At 42.4% G+C, this 19,955-nt stretch overlaps 1 protein-coding gene and 1 non-coding gene across 6 annotated transcripts in view; both read right to left on the minus strand.

Moving 5' to 3' along the window:
* The window catches only part of ARPC2 (actin related protein 2/3 complex subunit 2), a 29,630-nt gene extending 10,993 nt beyond the window's left edge, over positions 1-18,637 (minus strand). For 3 of the 5 annotated variants that reach the window (XM_089916390.1, XM_089916388.1, XM_089916391.1), the window contains exons 1-7: positions 18,534-18,637; positions 18,233-18,314; positions 10,031-10,065; positions 8,270-8,382; positions 4,591-4,636; positions 963-1,149; positions 224-317 (exon numbers count right to left, since the gene is read on the minus strand). In XM_089916390.1, the coding sequence (XP_089772516.1) occupies positions 224-317; positions 963-1,149; positions 4,591-4,636; positions 8,270-8,382; positions 10,031-10,065; positions 18,233-18,306 (549 nt within the window). In that variant the 5' untranslated portion in view covers positions 18,307-18,314; positions 18,534-18,637. Of the gene's footprint in view, positions 1-223; positions 318-962; positions 1,150-4,590; positions 4,637-8,269; positions 8,383-10,030; positions 10,066-18,232; positions 18,315-18,516 lie in introns of all 5 variants that reach the window. The other 2 variants (XM_022567664.3, XM_089916389.1) reach the window with 2 other exon arrangements.
* On the minus strand, positions 15,285-15,421 carry LOC115802146 (small nucleolar RNA SNORA42/SNORA80 family). Its single transcript, XR_004022546.1, has one exon. It is a non-coding gene; the product is annotated as a small nucleolar RNA SNORA42/SNORA80 family (small nucleolar RNA).
* Positions 18,638-19,955: the final 1,318 nt, after the last annotated feature.

Here is a 19,955-nt window from a genome sequence, read left to right on the forward strand (position 1 = left end):
GAAGGATGCTTAATATTCAGTCATATTGTCAGTATGTTTAATACTCAATTCACCCTCTAGTCCAGTCCTGCAAAAGGGCTAAATCCACTAAGAAAAAAAATTCAGTGAGTTTGATGGGGGCTGTTTAATCAAAGGAGCTGCCAGTTCTACGCTCATGGTGTGCTTTGATGACAAGGTGTAAGTCACCAGGCCATGGCTCCCCCCCAAGATGTCTGCTCCATACCTGCATGAACACCTTTCCAATGACCACATCGTCGTCATCCTTAAACACTGTGCTGAAGACTACTGTGACTCTGTCCTTTTTAGACTCAACATACCTGAGGGAAACAAAACCCATGAGAGTGAGCACAGAGCCAGAACAGGGTTTTGTCGAGAACTTGCTCTACAAGTGAAGTAGGAGGGTAAAGTCACGAATCTGTTAATTCCTAAAACAAGGTGGCCAACAAAGTCAGTATAATAAATGCATGCCAAAATAAATAAATAAATGCATGGCCTATGTGACGCAAGAGATGAAAATCTCCCAAAGTGGATGTTATTAACTTGTCTACATGCTCCGACATGGAATCTAGAGTTAGTGATTCCCAGAATCCCACTTTAAAGAATGTATTCCTTTATATACTATGAGACTCATAGCATGTAGATGATCCAAGAGTTGCAACAACACAGAACCTACAGTCACCCTCTGCCTCCCGATTATCCAGCTATACTACTGAAGGGGACTCAAAATGATGGTGCCTTCAAGGAAAGCACTGGATTCTCTTTTCATCTTTTGCCAACTTTCAGTATCTGGAGACAAGAAGTGGCCTTTCCCCCTCAACACTTACATCCTGGGTTAAAAAATTTTATGAGAAAGACACTTGGGGGATTCACACAATAGAGTTTAAGGTTTGACTTAGCTGAATGACTTTCAGTAAGCATGTGGGACAGCCACGCCAGGCTTCAGGACCAAATTCTATACTCACATGGTCTCATCATCCCTATAATGGATAACTGCCCTGTTCTCTCCTTCCTTGCCCTCTTCTTGGAATTGGAAATATTTCTCAAAGACAGAGGCAAAACAGTTTCGTTTCAACATGCCAGCCTGATGCACGATGGAATCCTTGGATGCAGGCAGATTTTCAAGGTCATATAGCAAAGAGACATTGTATCCTGGAGGGGAAAAAAAAACACCCAACAATTATATTAAAAAAAACTTTACAGGTTCTAATGACATTTTATTTTGTCTCAATGTCTATACTTTTAACTCAGGTAGAAAGCTGTCCATTCCCATTTACTTCAAAGGGCAAATGAGATGAAATAAAAAATCTTAATTCTTGCAGAGTTACTGTAAATATATATATAGCTAATTAACAGATAATATCAAAAATTTGAATCAATATCAAAGATGACTGATTACAAATAAGGAATGGGAGGAAGTCATAATCCTGGAACTTTCATTAGAAATTTAATGTTCCAGACACAGCTGTGAAGGGGGCTGAAGATGCTATCAAGCTATAATATGAGTTACATATTTTCCTCTGAGGTTTAACATGCCAAGTGCCAACACGGCCAGCAGTTGGGTTGCTTTTTGATAATAAAATATACCCGCTTACATGCTATCACAAACCCTGAGGATGGAGGTAGGGAAAAAAACCTAAAAAGGGGAAAAAAAAGGGTACATATACCTCCCCAATAGATTTGTGTACCCTGTAAAATTTTCAAGGTGTTTAAAAATATTTGACTTCATTTTATCTCCATAAGAATTCTTTGGGGACTTCCCTGGTGGTGCAGTGGTTAAGAATCCGCCTGCCAATGCAGGGGACACGGGTTCGAGTCCTGGTCCGGGAAGATCTCACATGCCACAGAGCAACTAAGCCTGTGCGCCACAACTGAGCCTGCGCTCTACAGCCCGCAAGCCAAAACTACTGAGCCTGCGTGTCGCAACTATTGAAGCCCGCGCGTCTAGAGCCCGTGCTCCACAAGAGAAGCCACTGCAATGAGAAGCTCTCACACTGCAACGAAGAGTAGCCCCCTCTCGCCACAACTAGAGAAAGCCCGCGTGCAGCAACGAAGACCCAACGCAGCCAAAAATAAATAAATAAATAAATAAAATTTAAAAAAAAAAAAAAGAATTCTTCGAAATAGGTAGGCCAGAATATGGTTATTCTCATTTTAGAGGGAAAAAGAGGTTCAAAGAAGCAAAGTGCCAGGCCAAATGCAGCATGATATAAAGGTGGAGGCAACTCTTTCTTGAGCTGAACAAAAACTGGGTCCAAATCCTGGCGTTGACACTTCTGGCCTTGGACAAATTGCCTAACTTCTACAATTCCTGCATCTGTTAAAAAAAAGGGTGGTGAGTTGGGGGAGGCTGCTGGGAGAATTAAAAGAACACACAGTATTTAAAGTGCCTGGAACATAGCAGGTCATCAATAAACGGGGCAGAACAGAGACTGAAGTCCGAGTGTACTGACCACTACACTATTGTGCCTCCTTTATAGCGTGTCCAGCACAAATTCCAACAAGGCTGGGATGCTTTATTTTATAACCTAGCCAAATAATACCTGCCCAAAAGCCTACAGATGATTCTGCAAGAGTATCTGTACATCACCGAGGATCGTTTCATATTCTAGACAACTGATCGGAATAATTTTGCCAGAACTGTATAGATTTCACATTTCCAAGTATCTTAGACCTTTATACTTTGTTACTATTTAATTTTTTCCCAAAAGCATTCCTGGGGTCTGTGTTTTTTGTTGGATCTATCCTCACTGAGAGCACTGGCTGGCTATCTAAATCTCTGTTCTAGATAGTGCTTAGCACATTTTTGGTACTCCAATATTAAATAATACCAATCACCATTCCATTTTGGATACCTGAAAACCAGATAAACAGACCACAAGATTAGATTAAAAAAGAAAATATTTAAACTTGAGGTTTGCTATTTTTAAGAAGCCAAATAAAACAAACGAAATAAAACTATAACTGAAGCCAGACTTAAGTACGGCTTCTGACATGATGAACAGAACATACTGAAGAAAAATAAAAATCTAGTATGCCCTGCTGAGTTTTCCAAACTTGCCTAGATAAATCCATAGAAAAAGAGGAAGAGACATGCTACCTTCACATCTTTTTATACTTTGCACTTGTCTGAACACAAGGCCTGCAATTTGGTAGCGTGTGCTTTAGCACAGAAAGTGGAAGAGAAGGCCCAGAGACAGAAACATAAGCTCTCTGAGTTATACTCTGCTTGTTCTGATAGATTTTAGGACCTGAGCGGTGACAAGCATGTCCGAGAGTTCCTTTATGCTTTTTCTGCTATAGTTCTTTTTTTTTCTTTCTTTCTGAAATTCCTTGATTCCTCTTAAAGCCTACAGTGTTATTTATCTTTTGGCTTTTATTTCTGAGATACGTTTGGACCATCAATTTGGGGATTAACACATTTCAGTATTCTTTAGGAGTGCAAAGCTCTCATCCATAAATACTCCTAGTAGCAAGTTACATTCCAAAGGCGCTTTTTCTTTATTATTTTGTTTCCAAAGCAGCATATAAGAGTCACAGGAAGGTATTCTAATGGGAATGGTGAGATGGTGTCATGTTGTTGTTGTTGTTGTTTTGCGGTACGCGGGCCTCTCACTGTTGTGGCCTCTCCCGTTGCGGAGCACAGGCTCCGGATGCGCAGGCTCAGCGGCCATGGCTCACGGGCCTAGCCGCTCTGTGGCATGTGGGATCTTCCCGGACCGGGGCACGAACCCGTGCCGTGTCCCCTTCATCGGCAGGCGGACTCTCAACCACTGCGCCACCAGGGAAGCCCTGTTGTTGTTTTTAAAGTAACTTGTTAAAAGAGACAGACACACTTTCCTTTTTAGAAGGATTTGTTAGTCAAGGTACCACAGTCACAGGATTTGAGTAACAAATATTATGTTCAAACAGTCTTACAACTTGGTCCTGACTATGCGGCCCCGGCTAGACACCTCAGAATTTGAAACTACCACTTAATCACAGGGATAAAAATACTGTTTATTTTTTTCTACTTTAAACTTCCTTTAAAGCTGTGTTAACATAGCTGTTCTAATCAAGGATGGCCATGGTGCTTTCCAATACCTCTGGCCATGAAGGAGGCAGAGATCACTGATCAGAACAGATGAAAGGGGCTGAAATTTTTGTTACTTGAAAATGTGAGAATAGTTGTGAATATTGCTTTTCCTTCTCCAAATGTACAGTGTACAGACAAACGTGTTACTAGGGGCTGGGAGGGAGACTCAATGTTTGCTTAGTCTTCTCAAAAGGCATTTTAATCATCATGGGCAAACAAAGGTGGCCCTCTGGCTGAAACATTAAGGGAGAGTCATTAGGCCTTAGCCAGTAAATGTTAAAAATGGCATACATCAATTCTCTGTGTGACTATAACAATAATGTGTACCATTACTGGACAATGTAAACCCCTTAAAAGGTATTTTTACAGAAAGAGTTGAAGTGGGAACTGAACTCATGCAAAAATATTTGTAAGATGAATTAACATTTAAACGAAATCCTTTGGCTAAAAAAAGCATAGCACAAAAAAGGACAGGTCTCTTTCTATGTCATCCCACAGCTGCTCACATTACTACATACCTGATTCTGGATTTACCAAAAAACTCCCGTACACTCTCTTTAATAACTAGAAAACACAAAAACAAATAGGTTAATTCAAAGTCCATGATAATTTCATTATTTTCAAAGCACTGTGCTGGCTAAGCTTTTCCTAAGCCAGCGTTCTTCCTAAGTTTCAAATGGCGAATGAGAAACTGGATAGAGGGGGAAGCAGATTTATCTGAGTTACCAAGCAAATCACTCACAGAACTGCAATTAACTCCAAAAGGTTGGTCTAGGATCTGTGTTTCAGTCAAGGTTCACCCTTTACTCTTTCAGGACTCAGTCACACCCGTTACCTGACGAGATACAACCAGAACTGTCGGGAACTGATTCCAGTTAGCTTGCTTATCTTGTATGCTTTAAAATGATTTAGCTCACCATCATCTTTTTTTAAAAGACAAAAAGCAATGGATAACTGAATCTTAGCCAGTTATTTATGCTGGTGGGTCCACAGAAGCTTGTACTCTCTAAATGTCTTTTTCTCTAAACCAACGAACAGCTGGCTACTTCCCAGCTTTTTGGAGTAAATGATAAAACAAGAGCCCCTTTTACACCTTCTTATTTTTTCTCTGCCGGTATGACTGCTCTCCCTGGTAGAAACTGCTCCTAGGCTGACATGGTTTAAGAAACAAACTTTTTATTCGGGAAGGAACAGTTCTGACTTAAACGTTATATGGGACATATTAAGCGGAAGAAAGGCAGTTATTTGAAGAGAGAAAAAAAATAAATATTAAAGTCACTAGAATTTAATAACCTCTCAGTATTTAGTAGTCTTTATATGTTTAAGAGGCAAAACACAGACAGGGCTTATTACTATGTCTCCTTAAAACCTTACACTTCGGGAGGAAAGGTGTCATCACTATTTTATAGGAAGGTAGAACTGAGGCCAATATATTAACCCTCAGTAGTATAACAGGCTGTAGGGCTCTGTCTCTAGGCATCCAATTTCTAACTCTATGCCACCACAAACACACTAATGATTCTCTTGCATTTTCTGGGATATCAAAAAAAGAGGTACTGAATCTAAGACAAGTTACCAAGTTAAAAATGAACAAGAGTACAAACTTGTTTTAATTGTAAGAGTGGCACGTGTGTTTTAAAGGATCCCACTAGCCAGCGAAAAGCACTGCGAACACAGGCAGCACTAGAGTGGAGGTCCATGTGAGCAGGGCCTCTGTCTCATTCACCCCTGTGGTCTCATTGCCCATCTCTGACATCCGGGGACTCAGAATAGATCTGAGCAAATGTCAATGCTTTTCTTCTAATCTTATTTTCAATGTACTCTCTAGGTTATTTAAAACAAACACAACAAACAAACCAGGAGCAAACCATTTATTTCATGTCCCATTAAAAAAAATTATCACATGGTAGGTTCCTTCCCCCCATTCTTAAATATTCTTTAGTATTCCACATATCAATCATTATCCTATAGCTGGAAGAAATTCTCAACGTGCAAAACTTGGATAATAGGGTGGACCTCACCGCATGAATCAGTGACCACACTTTTTGTATAAAGGTAAAAGATAAGTAATGTCACATGTAGTTCCTATTTGGTGACCATACAGCCACTGTAAGGTATCTCTTTTACAGAAGAGGAACTAAAGGGAGAAGTCCAAGGTCATAGAGTCTGTTGGCCTTCAGGTGTCCCATATACCACTTCTCCTTAACTGTCTGGGGGAAAAATAAAGTAACACACATATCCCATTAACAATTTTAACTAGCTACAATTCTGTACTGTGTGTACTTGGAGGAAGGGAAAATCAGATGTGGGAGAAACCACAGCACCTAAGATTTAGTTTAATTCCAAGTTACCAAATTAATACTCTGAGATCTAAGAGGTTTTTAGAGCCAAAATTACACCACATTCAACTCTGCGCCCTCCTCTTGGCAAAACCAGCCAGCGCTTCCCTGCTGACTTCACTTGCACTTTTAACCATGATTCACTTTTCAATTTGTGCCCCCTCTTCCAACAGGCCACCAGAAGATCAGACCTTCCCACCCCAGCAGCTGAGGCTTTCTGCTTTGAAAAAGGGCCTGTGACAAAGTAGCAAGCTTCCTGTGGTTATCCCAGGCTGGTCACTGTTTAACCAACCCAGGGAGCCATTTACTGTGCACTCTGCCCCAACACTGCAAATGTTACGTACTCCACCCACTTGAGTGGGTGGGGCTGTTTCTTTGACCCTTGTGGTACCTACGGGAATAGCCATGTGTTCTGGAGTTCTACCATAAGGAAAGCACAGACTGGAAAGGAGATTTAAGAAATCTAGCTTAACACTTTCTCTCCCTCCCAAGGATTGTTCTTATTGCACCTATATCTTTAAAAAGAGAGGACTATCTAGGGAGAATGATCACACAATTTTTTAGTTGTTTGTTCAAATATTCAACAGTTCTTTCCAGGTAGTTGTCTTCTACTTTATCTAATGCCCGGCCAGCTTAATGCCATTTGTTTCCCCTTGCTCTTCATCTGGTAAAGAGTCAGCCAGTATCACTTATATAATTAATAATCTTTCAAATGCTTTAAAAGACTAGGTCTTTCTCCTGAAGCTCTTCCTTTTCGGGTAAAATAACCCTGAATACAAATTCTCTAAACCATCCTTCTTCCCTTGAATTTATGAGGCAAATCAGAAAAGGTTTTAGCTCTACCCTTGAACTTACAGGGCAAACCAATCACATATGAAGAAGTAAGGGAAGTGACCGTGTATGGCTCTTGGTATTCTTCATGGTTAACATCAATTTTAATTTTTATTGTTAAGATTTTGATTATACTCTTTTGCAAACAGCCTTTTTCATTACATAAATTTTAAAGAAGTCAAAAGCTACTACTCTTAATCAGAAAGAAAATATATCTGATTTCATTCACCAGACTGTATCTTCATTCACCAGATTAAGGAGAACCTACTTTGTTAAAACTAAAAGATATTTGAAAACTGATTCAGGAACTGAGTCATACTTCCTGCTTTGAGACCCAACCACAACGTGCACACACTGGTGTAATAGCATTTTCTTTCTTCCATAAATGGCTCTCCCCAGAGCAAACATAGTTCAACAGGAACCTAACCCATTGAAAGAAGCCAGTGAATAAAGCATGGCCATCAAGAGTTTCAAAACGCATGGACACCCTTTCTTATTTCCCCTAAGGTAGTCATAAAGAAGAGCAGATACTTAAAGAGGCCAGCTCTAAAGAGCATTAAATTTAAAAACTGAAAGGGCAGATTTGTGCCTAAATTTCCAAAATAAGAAATTAAGATTGTAAACTTGAAACAGGTCAGAGGTTATATACCTACTTCACAATGCAACAGAAATAGAACAGAACCCATCTCAGTCTTGTGATAGTTATTTTTGTATTGGTCAAGGAAAAGTATTCTTTGCTCCCTTTTTTGAGAACTAAAGCTGTTTTTGATTTCATTGGTTAGAGAACATCTTTATTTCTTCAGAGTAAAAAGCAGGCAAGCAAAGAACCAAAACTCTTTCTGGGAAACACCCTTCTTTACGACTATGGGAAACAGAGTCAAGAGCCCCTGGTTAGGTGAGCAAGCCAACCAGAGTGGCCCGTGCCAGTAGGGATGACTCAGTGCCATGGATCTTCTAGGAGTGGCAAGCTACCAAGAAAAGGTGAGAAGGAAAAAAGAGTCCCAAGGAAAAGTGATGTGGAACTTACCTCATCAGCACCATGTGCCTGAAGTTCCTTGTAGAATTTCAAAGAAATACTGACCATTACTTTTGTTTTGTCTCCATTAGGATTTGAAATATGATAGAGGACTCCATCAAAATCTGCAAGGAAAAGCAAATAAGGTTGCTTAAGTTGGGAATAGGGAATAATATCTCAAAGTACCTGCCTACATGTTGCAGGCCACAAGGAAGTCTCCCTTACAAGTAGGCATATAAGTAAAACTGCATTTATTTTAAATCCATGTGGAAAGTCAGCAGAAACACTGAGATAGAATTAGAGAGTACCTATCTCTTTGCTCTTTTCTAAAATTACAAAGCTATTTTTACTTTAATCACAGCTTGGTGCTGAAAGAATTTGAAAAAAAATCTTTATTGTGATGTATTTTAAACATGTATAAAATATAATTTATAACAAACCCATATTCTCATCATGGCTTCAACAATTATCAACATATGGCCAATCTTGTTTCACTTAGACACACCCCTTCCCAATGATTTATTCTGAAGCAAACTGCACACGTCACTTCATCCATAAATATTTCAGAATACACCTCTAAAAGGTAAAGAAGACAGTTGAAAAGAAAAGAAAATAACCCCAATTCCACTGTCATGCCTAAATTAAAAAAAACAATTTATTAATATCAAATATCCAGTCAAGCACTGAAATATTGTCTCAAGAATTAAAAAAAAATATTGTTGTCTTACTTATGTAAAATGTTCAAAGAAGAGAATGAATAATATTAAGCCATTCTTGATTAGGCCCGATAGCTTAGCTGACTTTTTTTTTTTTTTTTTGTCTTTTAGCCTATTACCTTTTTTAAAATTTGGACCAAGCTGTTAGTCTCCAAAAACTGAGTGACAGTGGTGATGTTAGTGAGGTTGTTTCAGTATAGAATCCCTGTGCACAGATAATCATCATAGTACCAAGGTGAAGGAATCAAATGGAGCCACATTTAAATAAGTCTAATTTGAATTTCAGAATGTGCTGTGTTGGGACGTTGTGGCCACCTTTGCCACGCATGTTCTGTTGATTCTGTCAATAAAGAAGACTTCAGCTTCAAAAAAAAAATTTTTTTTGTCTTATTTGAATTGGGATCCGAACAAGCCCACACACTGCATTTGGTTATCCCTTAAGTTTCTGTACTCCACAGGCCTCCCCTCTCTTGTGGTTCCTGAAACCAGGTGCTGAGTGTAATTACTTTAGGGAGATCTGGCATTGCTAGTTAGTATGAGGGGAAGGGGATGGTGCCTGGCCTCCAAGTCACAGCACTTCAGAGCTGCAAAAAGTGTTCCAAGATCATCTAGACAAGTACCTTCATTTCTACAGAGCATAACTATCCAACTCCTCAAAGTTCACACAGCAAGTGCGTAGTATCAGTACCTAATTCTCTCTAGGAAAAGAAAGAAGTAACATCTCTCTCTGACTTGTGGAACAGGTCTCTAGCACTTTTGTGATTCCCCACTCCTCTAGTGCTAGGCAAACTAAGATGATGGTTAAGGATAATAACAAAATATTTCCAAATTTAAAAAACCTTAATTTGTACCACAAAATTAAACCCAAACTTCTAAGATATCAGCAGGCAACTTTATATCGCTCACTAAATCCATGGAATAATCATCTAAAATAAAGACCCCCCCACACACAAAGACAATCAAGATAGTAGCCCTAAAAAGCTTATTTTAGGAAGAATTTTCTTTTCTATTTTTTATATTGTGCCTTCTTCTTAGTAGGTGAGATAAAGGCACTTACCTGCAAATGTTACTTCTACAGCTTCTGGTTTGTTTCTGCAAAACAAAACAAGTCCTTTAGTTAAGATAACTATATTGCTGGGACTTCCCTGGTGGTCCAGTGGTTAAGACGCCGCACTTCCAATGCAGGGGGCACGAGTTCGATCCCTGGTCAGGGAACTAAGATTCTGCGTGCCGCATGGTGCAGCCAAAAAACAATATAACTATATTGCTGCTTGCCTTCAAGGGGACTTGCAAAAGGCTCCTGAGCTTTATTTAAGATTGGACCATCCTGTAAAAATCTTATACTTACCACTGATCCAGGTACACAATTCAGTTTCTTATGCATCTAAACCTCTGTAGTTATTTAGGGTGGAGGACTGAAAAAAGGAAGCAGGACAGATGAAGCTTTTGTTTTGCAGCTGGAATCTCTTCTGTGGTTGTGCTCACCTTCAATTCTCAACTCCTTAAGACCATGATAGACGTTTGTATATGTGACCCACAAAATGCCCTCTTTTGGTCAATCCCTCCCCCACGGGACATACTCAGTGGAGGTAGCACACTCAGCAAGAAAACTGCTAAACAGAGCATAGAATGGTTTAAATTTACTTAAAGTGAAAGGATGATTTCAGGCCATAAACGATACAGTTCTATTCCATTTCAAAGACAATCTGTTAGTCTTCCTACACATCTTTCCCTCTCCCTTACATGAGCGAAGTACTCACCACTCTCCTTAGTGAAGCCCTCTTTGGTTCCACCCTAGTTTTTTTGGTTTTGTTTTTAAATTCCAGTGTGTACGTCCATAAAGTGTAGCAAAAAATAACACTGCGAAATCACTGAGAACAGTTAAGACACCTGTTTTCCAACTTTAGCCTTTTCTCCAGGACCATGTTTTCAGACAAATTAACACTACACACCTTCTTTTTCTTGCCTATTCATCTATGAAATGGGAGAACACAAATGATCCTACCTACCTCTCACAATTGCTAAAGATAAAACAAGAGAACAGACACAGAAGAACTTATCCTGGAAGGCAAAGACAAGTCTAACACCTTCTGGGCGATTCCCAGATGAGCCTGGAACATGGACTTCTATTTGATAAATGCTGCTGAGTTATTACCTAGAAAGCATGACATATATCCTAGCTATAAACAATAACAGTCAATTAACCTCCAGTGAAAAGCTACTTTACATGCTTTCCTCACTTCTCCTCAAAGCCCAATGGTAGGAATCGAATGAAGACTCTACAGTTTTATCAGCTAACACCCTAAAACTCAAATGATTCCACTTTGTTTTATGGGCCAGCAGACAAGATATACACATTTTCATATTTATTCCTTCCTAGCTTGCTCAAGACCTCACGATCAAGTGCGTATCTCTTTTACTATCTCCGCTCCCTCACCTGTAAAAGGAACAAAGACTGAGTTACCCTCCAGAGTTGCTGGGAAATAATGGAATAGATAACGTGGTTTATGACTGTTAAAAAGCTGCAGCAGAGCTAAACAATGCCTTTCAAGGAAACTGGCCTCTCCTAAGCATATGTTAGCCCTGTTGTAAAATCAGCCTATACAAATAACATACAAAGTTCCACTCTGCTTCTTCAAAGCCATCCATCCATATGTGACTTAGATAAAGTATTTTGGGTGTCTGAGAATCGAAGCATCAAGTGGGTTTATGGACAAGCAGTGAGTTCGGAATATGATGAAAAGAACTGTATAAAAATTTAAGTTGTTTCTGATCTTTCATTTGAAACTGTAGCCTGGAGACTAAGGCAATGACTGGCCAACCACCATTTTTCACTTCTAGAAAACAGGAGCCAAGGAAGAAGTAGACACGTTAATCTACGGCCCGCTTGAGTGAAATATTAAGAGGCTGCACAACGGGAGGAAGCACTGAAGCACATTTTCCAGAGGAAGGCTGGCTGTGCCAAAGAGGCAGGGTGGAGGCTTATAAAAGGCCACATTGTATCACTTAGTAGGCGGCTGGTTTTGGGTTTTTTTGTTTTTTTTTAACCTTTAGGCTTTAATTCAGCCAAGGAAGGACTGAGTTCCTCACTTTCTCACTTCATCAACAGACCGAGAAAAATCAAGTATAGATAAAAAACCTTAGAGTTCAAACATTTTGACTCAGAAATTCTGCATTTCTCTAGGCCGTAAAGTTCCCTGAGCACAGCTCCCCACTGGGAGAAGTCTCTAAGATCTATACTACGTGCTTTGCTGCTTGACTTGGGAATATTTATCAAATCACTGCCATTAATATTTTAGCTTACTATTTACGGCTGCATAAAGGTTGTAGAGGAGAGAGGCAGGCTGCTGAGGAGAGCCCTGGGCCAAAGGAGTCCTCCTGAGGCATCAGCTGGGAGTCAGAGGTCTGAGAACTCTGTGCCCCAACATGGAGACTGCACAGCGCGGGAAATACACCAGGACAGGGCCATGACTCAATTCCAAGACCAGGTGTTTCTTATTTACTTTTGTGGTTTAAAATCATGGAGCTAGAAGGGAATAAGATTGGTCTGGGAGAAAGTGTACCGTTTAATAGGCCAAAAGGGTAAATCGTTATTTTCTGTTCCACTGTCTGCTAAAGTTTCAGATGCTGCGGGTGAGTTTAATCACAGAAAAAGCATGTCTTTCAGAGTTGACTCTTCACCTCAAGTTCTGTCCCTTACTGGCTATGTAACCACAGGCAATGTTACTCAAATGTCTGCGAGCCGAAAATTCCTTTTCTAGAAAACGGAGGTTAAAAGCATCTACCACACAAGGTTGTTGTGAAGACTAACCGAGATGCTATGTGGACAGCAAAGTTTCCCAATCAGGGTCTTGTGACTAAGTTATAGATATGCTGAGATAATGATCCCCACAGCCCTTAGGGCAGCCCAGAGGCAGGATCTCTAGGCTAGACCATTTACCCAGATGTGCCACAGGTATGGTCATGTTCTGTACGTGACATACCAGGAATCACCGGGGAAGGGTGCCTGTACAATGCTTAATATATACGTCTACCCCCTCTCCAACTCCCAAGAGCCCCAGTTTTGTCAACTGTATTATTGGAACTGCTGTCACCCAGGCACACTCTGAAATGGAACAAAACCACGTTAAAGCTTATAGTAAAGTGCCTGGTTCATAGAAGGTGATCAATGAATTCGTTTTTCTTCTAGGTAGAATCAGAGATCAGACTTTGGAGTCATGGTAGAGAGAGGTTTTGGGATTGTGGTTAACTCCCAGTATCAGGAATTGGTCAGCACAACAAAGAGAAACAGAACCATATTACTGTCAGACTGTTGTAATGTCTGAAATCCTAGAATAAAGCCCCCTGGATAAGTCCTCAGGGTTACTGACTGGACAGTACAAGACACTAAAACATATTCAATTCATTCAGATGGGTTTCAAGAGCCATTCTTAAAATCCTTTAGAAAAAATTTTCCTTTTATCCTTTTTCTAAGGAAGCTTCTAGAATGTCACTAATCAGTCAATAAAGAACTCCTGGCAACTGTTATTGTCCAATCCTCTTTTCTCACTAAGGGTTTTGGAGTTTTTACTCCCGAATGCATCCAGTTCCCCGCTGTGCATTTATGTCCCTCTTCTAGCTATCCCTTCCATAAGCTGAATTAGAGGAATTATTGAATTCTGCTCATCATCTCGCCATAAAGTTTTTGATTACTCTCCTTTAAGTCCTCTCTAAGGCTCCCATCCTCCTTTTTGAGCAAAGCCTAGAAAAATGGATCATGTTAGGTAAGAAGTGGGTGGTCCTACTCTCTGTTAAGCCACGTCTCAAAATAAGAACAAAGAGGGTCTAAAAGCTCACTCACACAATGTCAGAAGGTGATAAACTGCTAAAGAAACTAAGAACCATTCTATCTGGCTTCATCCATTGCTTCAAGAAAACACTTATTAAGCTGACTATACACACACTGAGAATGCTGGGAAAACAAAGATGATGAAACCACAGGCCCTGCCCCTAAGGAGTCACAGGTTTGGTACACACGTAGGGAGGGCAGCTCTGGGGCTTTATGCCCAAAGTGGTCCCAAGGCAGCCAGAGGGTGGGCAGCAGTGTTTAACTACAGTGACCTGTAAAAAGACCAACTAGATCGTCTCAGCAAGTCAGCCACTACATCCAATTTCTTCTAAATGCTTAAACAATGTCCTAATTCCAAATCACTTCAAACCAGTATGTCTCTCTGAGGACATATGCAGCATATTTGGGAATGAGAACAAGGTATCAGCAAGATTTAATTTATTCCTTTCTCAAATTTCTCCTCCCACAGTCCTCGCCCACCCCAACTGGCACAGCCTGCTTACTGAGCTTCACTCCCCCTCATAGAACCACAGCTCCCCACAATATGCACAGCTGTGGCAAGGAGCCAGCATGCACTTAGAATCAACAGCAATTTGCATCTGACAGCATTTCCTCAATTTTGGACTCTAGCTAAGCCGACAAGCCTAGTTTCTGAGGCTGTAAAGGTTCTTGGTGTGTATATACTAACAAAAGAATTAAATTAATTTGCCAGATTACTTCTGCTTTAATTGGGGGCCTGGGTAATACTTCCTAAATGATTAAAAAAAACAAAAACAAAAACAAAATGCTGTTGACAAGACCTGCACATGAGGTTATCTGCAGTGTTCAAAATAGCTTCTTAATCAGTCACAGTCTCTTAGTTTGGAGGCTGCTGGGAAGACAATTTACCAATAACTATCATTCTGTGAGGATACAGAAATCATTCCAATAAGCCACCTTCCCAATAGGGCGGTAGGAAAAAAGAAAAACGGTAAATCGTTTGGAATGAACCTTAGGCTTTGTCGGAACTGCCTCCAAATTAAAAGGGTGTCGTGACCAAATGTATTCTTTTTTTTTTTTTTTTTTTTTTTTTTAGTTTATTTATTTTTGGCTGTGTTGGGTCTTTGCTGCTGCACGTGGGCTTTCTCTAATTGCAGCGAGCGGGGGCTACTCTTTGTTGCGGTGCGCGGGCTTCTCACTGTGGTGGCTTCGCTTGCTGCGGAGCACAGGCTCTAGGCACGCGGGCTTCAGTAGTCGTGGCACGCAGGCTCGGTAGTTGTGGCACACGGGCTTAGTTGCTCCGCGGCATGTGGGATTTTCCTGGACCAGGGCTCGAACTCACGTTCCCTGCATTGGCAGGTGGATTCTTAGCCACTGTGCCACCAGGGAAGTCCCCAAATGTATTCTTAAACAATTTAGATGACAGAATTGCTTTATTCGAAGGAAATTTAGACTTTCAGTAGGATGTCACAGGCAAGAAGACCCAGCAGGATGATATGTTTCATACTGTACAACACCCTTCAGTGCTCACAGTCCACAGGTAAGGAGGCTGGGCAATGGTTCGAGGCTGCAATTTACTCTGGCATGGGTACATTATGAGAGGCCCATAGAGAAGGACCTGTCATAAATCCATTACCATGCTCTGAGAAGCGTTTAAAATAAGATCAACTTCAAAAGGAAAATTACTCTAACAGTATTCTAAAGTATATACGACAGAACTATTTTTAAGACTATCTATCTCATGCTTATGTTCTTAGTAGCTGGAACAGTGCTACATTTCCAAATGCAGACTTTCTGCAATAATGGAAATGTTCTACATCTCTGCTACCCAAATACCGCTGCTCCTAGCCACATCTGGCAACTCAGCCCTAGAACTGTGGCTAGTGTGACTGAGAAACTTAATTTTAATTCACTTTAATTAATTTTTATTTACACTTAACTAGCCACATGTAGTTACTGGCTATCATTATTGGACATCGTGGAGATGGAAGATTCACTCTGGGGAAGGCTGCTCAGAACCTAATTTCCCCAACTGGTTTGTTGAGAAGTGTAAAGCAGGGTGGAGCTGACCTCTCCCAGCATGTTCCCACAAGGGCCAAGCCTTTCAAATCTCCAGGGTTTCTCCTCAGCACTACTGCCTTTCTTTAATCTTTCTCTGGTCTCCACCCCAACACGTGCCACCCCTTTGGTCCTCTGTAACTTTGCCAATGCTCTCAGAAAGGTCCCCCTTTCCTGTTCCTGCCTGGTGCTGAGCACTGGGAGAAGCCTACCAACGTTTATGATTATCACACTAGTCACCCTTCTCTGGAAGTTCTGGCTAGGCATGCACCTTGATAAATTCTTAACTACTCTACTGCTGCCTCACCTTACTGGTATGCCTGGAAATTCACACTGGGTCTAGAGACAGGCTTCTGCTAGGTGTTACATTTGCAATCCCAGGAAAGCCCTACCTCCTCGGCTGAATATCATAGTCTCTTTTCAAAGGTTTTCAAAGTGCTTTACAGCAGAATACGTTTTGAGCCCACTTACTTAAAGACACACCTCAAAGGGAAGATGGGCCAGAAGAAAAGCCAAACCTTGCTGCCCTGACCCAATATTCAACATCGCTACAACATATACTTTGTAAAAAAAAGTCCCAGAAGTTCTAACTTATGCCTTCCAGACTTGAGTGCCTACTTTACTCCCACTGAAATGGTTAGTAGCTCTTTTTAAGAGTAATGTTCTAAAAGCAGAAGAGCTGAAGCTCTGAGTTATGGGCTACATTTCAGAATCACAAGTTATTAACAAACAAGTAGTTGTGAAGGTACTCCTACACCACAAGGCATGCTTCTACTTGAAATGCACAGGCATTTATCTTGTAGATCAGCTTATAACCACCCAGGTCTCATTTTTTGCTAGTCTAAACTTGAGAATTCACTTGAGATCAGCTGTGAAAATGCAGAAGTTAATTTAACTTCCTCCTATGTGCTACACTGCTCAAAAAAGGACAGAGCAATCACCCAAAATAAGCCACCAAGCTGATTCGTTTGAACATTTAAAATGCAAAGCAACTGGTAAGTGAGGCTGAAGACACGAAGCAAGTTAGCCTAAAATATAAGCAACTGCAGTCCCTGGCAGGAAACAGTAGCTACTGCTCACTGTATGCATTACTTCAAGAAACGTTGTGCTTTGCTTTACAGATAAAATCTGTGGCCTTATAAAAGAGACAGACAATATATTCAATTTAAGCAGTGGGTTATAAGTATTTTTTTTAATGCCTCCAAGCCACAAGTTCATTATGTCCACTTAGAATTTCCCCTCCACCAATCCTCTTCCATCTGTGGCTCTCCAAGCACTTGCTCTTTTTATTAGTTCCCAGTTCACCAGAAACGGTTTGCACTTATGTCCTCAACTGTGTAAGCAAGATGTGAAGCCCCATCCTCACAGATGGGGAAATGAGGCAAAGGGACTGGCCACAGGCCACCAAAAATTAGAAGCTAAAACCAACTCCTTGGTTTAAATATATTACAAAAGCAAAGCAGCTTTGGGGGAAGAGGTTGTCTGCTACTGATTCTTGTGTTTGACAGAGAAGGGTGCCTTTGAAACATGTCCTAAAGCCCACTTTTAAAAAAGCCAATGGCTAAAAACAGGTTTCATCTAAGAACTTAATAGACGCTGGAGGCTTTTAACTGTGTATCTAGGCCAGAATTACTGCAGAAGAAATCACAGACCAGGGGTATGGTATAAGAATTTAAAAGATAAACAACCAGATAGAGGACAGCGGGTGGGGAAAGGATTATTAGAACCTCAGAAGAGCGATAAGGAAGGGCTGTGGATGTGGGGGACGACTAACTTTGCTTGAGAAATGTAACAAAATGGCCAGTGTCTCTCACAGCTGGGTTCAGGGAAGGTAAACTAGAGAGATCATCGGGTTTTCCGGCTGCAAGGCTGGGCCTGCCTTCAGTCTTCCCTCCCGCTCCCTTAGACGAGGTGGGGGGTGGGGAGCGAGAAGACTGCTGGTGATCTGGGCCTGCATCTTCTTTCCTCCTCCAGTCCTGGGAATTCCTGAAAACTCCTTCCAACCCAATCCCAAATGGGCTCTCTCCGGGTTCTGAACAATGACGGGGAATGCAGAGGGAAGTGGTCCCCTGCTCGCTCCAGCGGGCAATGGGATCCTCCAGCGAGAGTTCTGGCCCAAGCTACCCTCACGTCCCACAGGTCTCCTGCACTTTGGCACGCGCTCTCCTGTCCACTCACTGCTTCCGCATCCCTCCTCTGAGCCTCTCCCCACGCATCTCTGCCCCTCACCCCACCGCGCCCAATCACCGCCCACGTCTACACCGCCTGGGCAGTCCCCACACCCTGCCAGGTCTCCCACCTCCCTCCTCCATGTCTGGGGGGCTGAACGATTAGCAGGGGTCAACTCTGCCTCCCCCGCCACCCACCAGCCCCCGGCCCCCAGCGCGCGCTCACCCGGCGGCCGCGTTCTCGAACTTGAGCGCGAGCGTCTCCTCGATGATGCGGTTGTTCACCTCCAGCAGGATCATGGCGGCGGCTGCCCCGGGCAGGGGAAGGAGAAACAAGGGCGGGTGAGGGTGGGTAAAGGAGGAAAGGACGGAGGGAGCGGCCCTGCTGCCCCCTGAGGAGGGGAGCTGGGTGGGGTAGGAGGTTAGGGGAGAAGGGGAAAGGGATCGGGGTGGGGGTAAGGGAACGCGCGCGCGCTGGCCCGCGCACGCACTCACTGTGGAGACACCTACCCACCCACCCGACCGACCTGGCCCCCGAAGCCTGAACCCGCCTGCCGAGCCGCCGCCGCCGCCGCTGCCGCCTCACTGACGAGCCCGGTCCCCGCCCAGCCCCCGGCTCTAGCCGGCCACTTCCGCTCTCACACCCACTTCCGCTCGCTGCCCGGACGCGCGGCCCCGCGGGGCCATTTCCGCTCCGACCCCTTGTGCACGCGCACGCAGGCTCGCCGGGCGGGGGCGGAGGCCGCGCATGCGCATGTGCGGTGCCGCTAGTTCCAACTCCACTTTCCCATAGACGCTCCAACTGGCTGTGATTAGTGTGTTTCCTACCCTGCTGTCCTTCCCCGAGGCCTGCCTCACTGTCCGGCGTCTCCCTCCCGCACTCCTCAAAGGTTTACTTCCACTCTTCCCGTCTTGTACTTTCAGAGACCCTACAAGAAGCTCGCCCTTGTCATCTCCCAGCCGGCTTCTTTGCTCTCAGCTTGTTTGCTGTCGGTGTGACCTTTCCTCATGCCACACTAATGGCTGTCCGGCGGCACCATCGTGCATTCATTTCTTCCACAGATGTTTAATGGGCTCCTGCTCTGCGCTGGGGATACAGTGGCGCGTGAAACAGATGAGGTCCCCCCCCTCGTGGAGCTCATAGTCTGGTAAAGGAAACGGACTAGAAACTCAATTTATGTAACTACAGAGTGTTAAAAGGGCAAGGAAGGAAAGGAATGAGAAGTCACCGAAGTGAATAAGCCTACCTGGTTTCCTGTCATGCCTCCATTTCTCTGCCGGGAGCTGCCTCCAAGGTGCCCCGAACATGATTTTCTCTGCCTCTGAAACCCTTACCTTCCAGTACCTCTGCCAGAGACATACTTTTTTTACTCAACTGCATGTGGGAAATGAACTCAGTTTTGTGCTGCGTCTGTACCTTCTGCCTGTGTGCCTTGTTTTGTATTTTTCCTTCTCCAGGGAGGATCTGACAAACTTTGAGTTATTTTTACATGTGTTGATTTATTTTATGCTAAGTGCTCCCAGGAAAGCGGGGGATGGGGAATGCAGAAAATGAGCAAAAAACTAGTCATCGAGGCCCAGAGAGCCCTTCAAAACGGATTTATTTACCGGCCATGGATAAACTTCGAGACATTGCGGATACCCCCAAATAATATGCTAATATTTTGACGTTGTTTATTGAACTAAAATAATACGCATACATAGTTTAAAATATATATACATATACTAGAAGGCTTGTAATGCAAAAAGCAGTTCTCTGGCCTACTCTTTAGAGGCAATAGCCTCAACTCCTTTAGATACTCATCCAGATTAGATCCATATATCTAAATAAATGTGTATACTACTAATTCTTGATTTGTTAATTTTAAGGGTTATTTGTTGACTTCCTGCCGTGATAGATAAGAACATGAATGAGTCTATCACTTCTGTTCTCCACCTCCACATTTATA

Source organism: Delphinapterus leucas, chromosome 8 (assembly GCF_059928025.1).
Source record: "Delphinapterus leucas isolate spDelLeu-1000000601 "Yukka" chromosome 8, BTC_Dleu_Yukka2, whole genome shotgun sequence".
Lineage (NCBI taxonomy): Eukaryota > Metazoa > Chordata > Mammalia > Artiodactyla > Monodontidae > Delphinapterus > Delphinapterus leucas.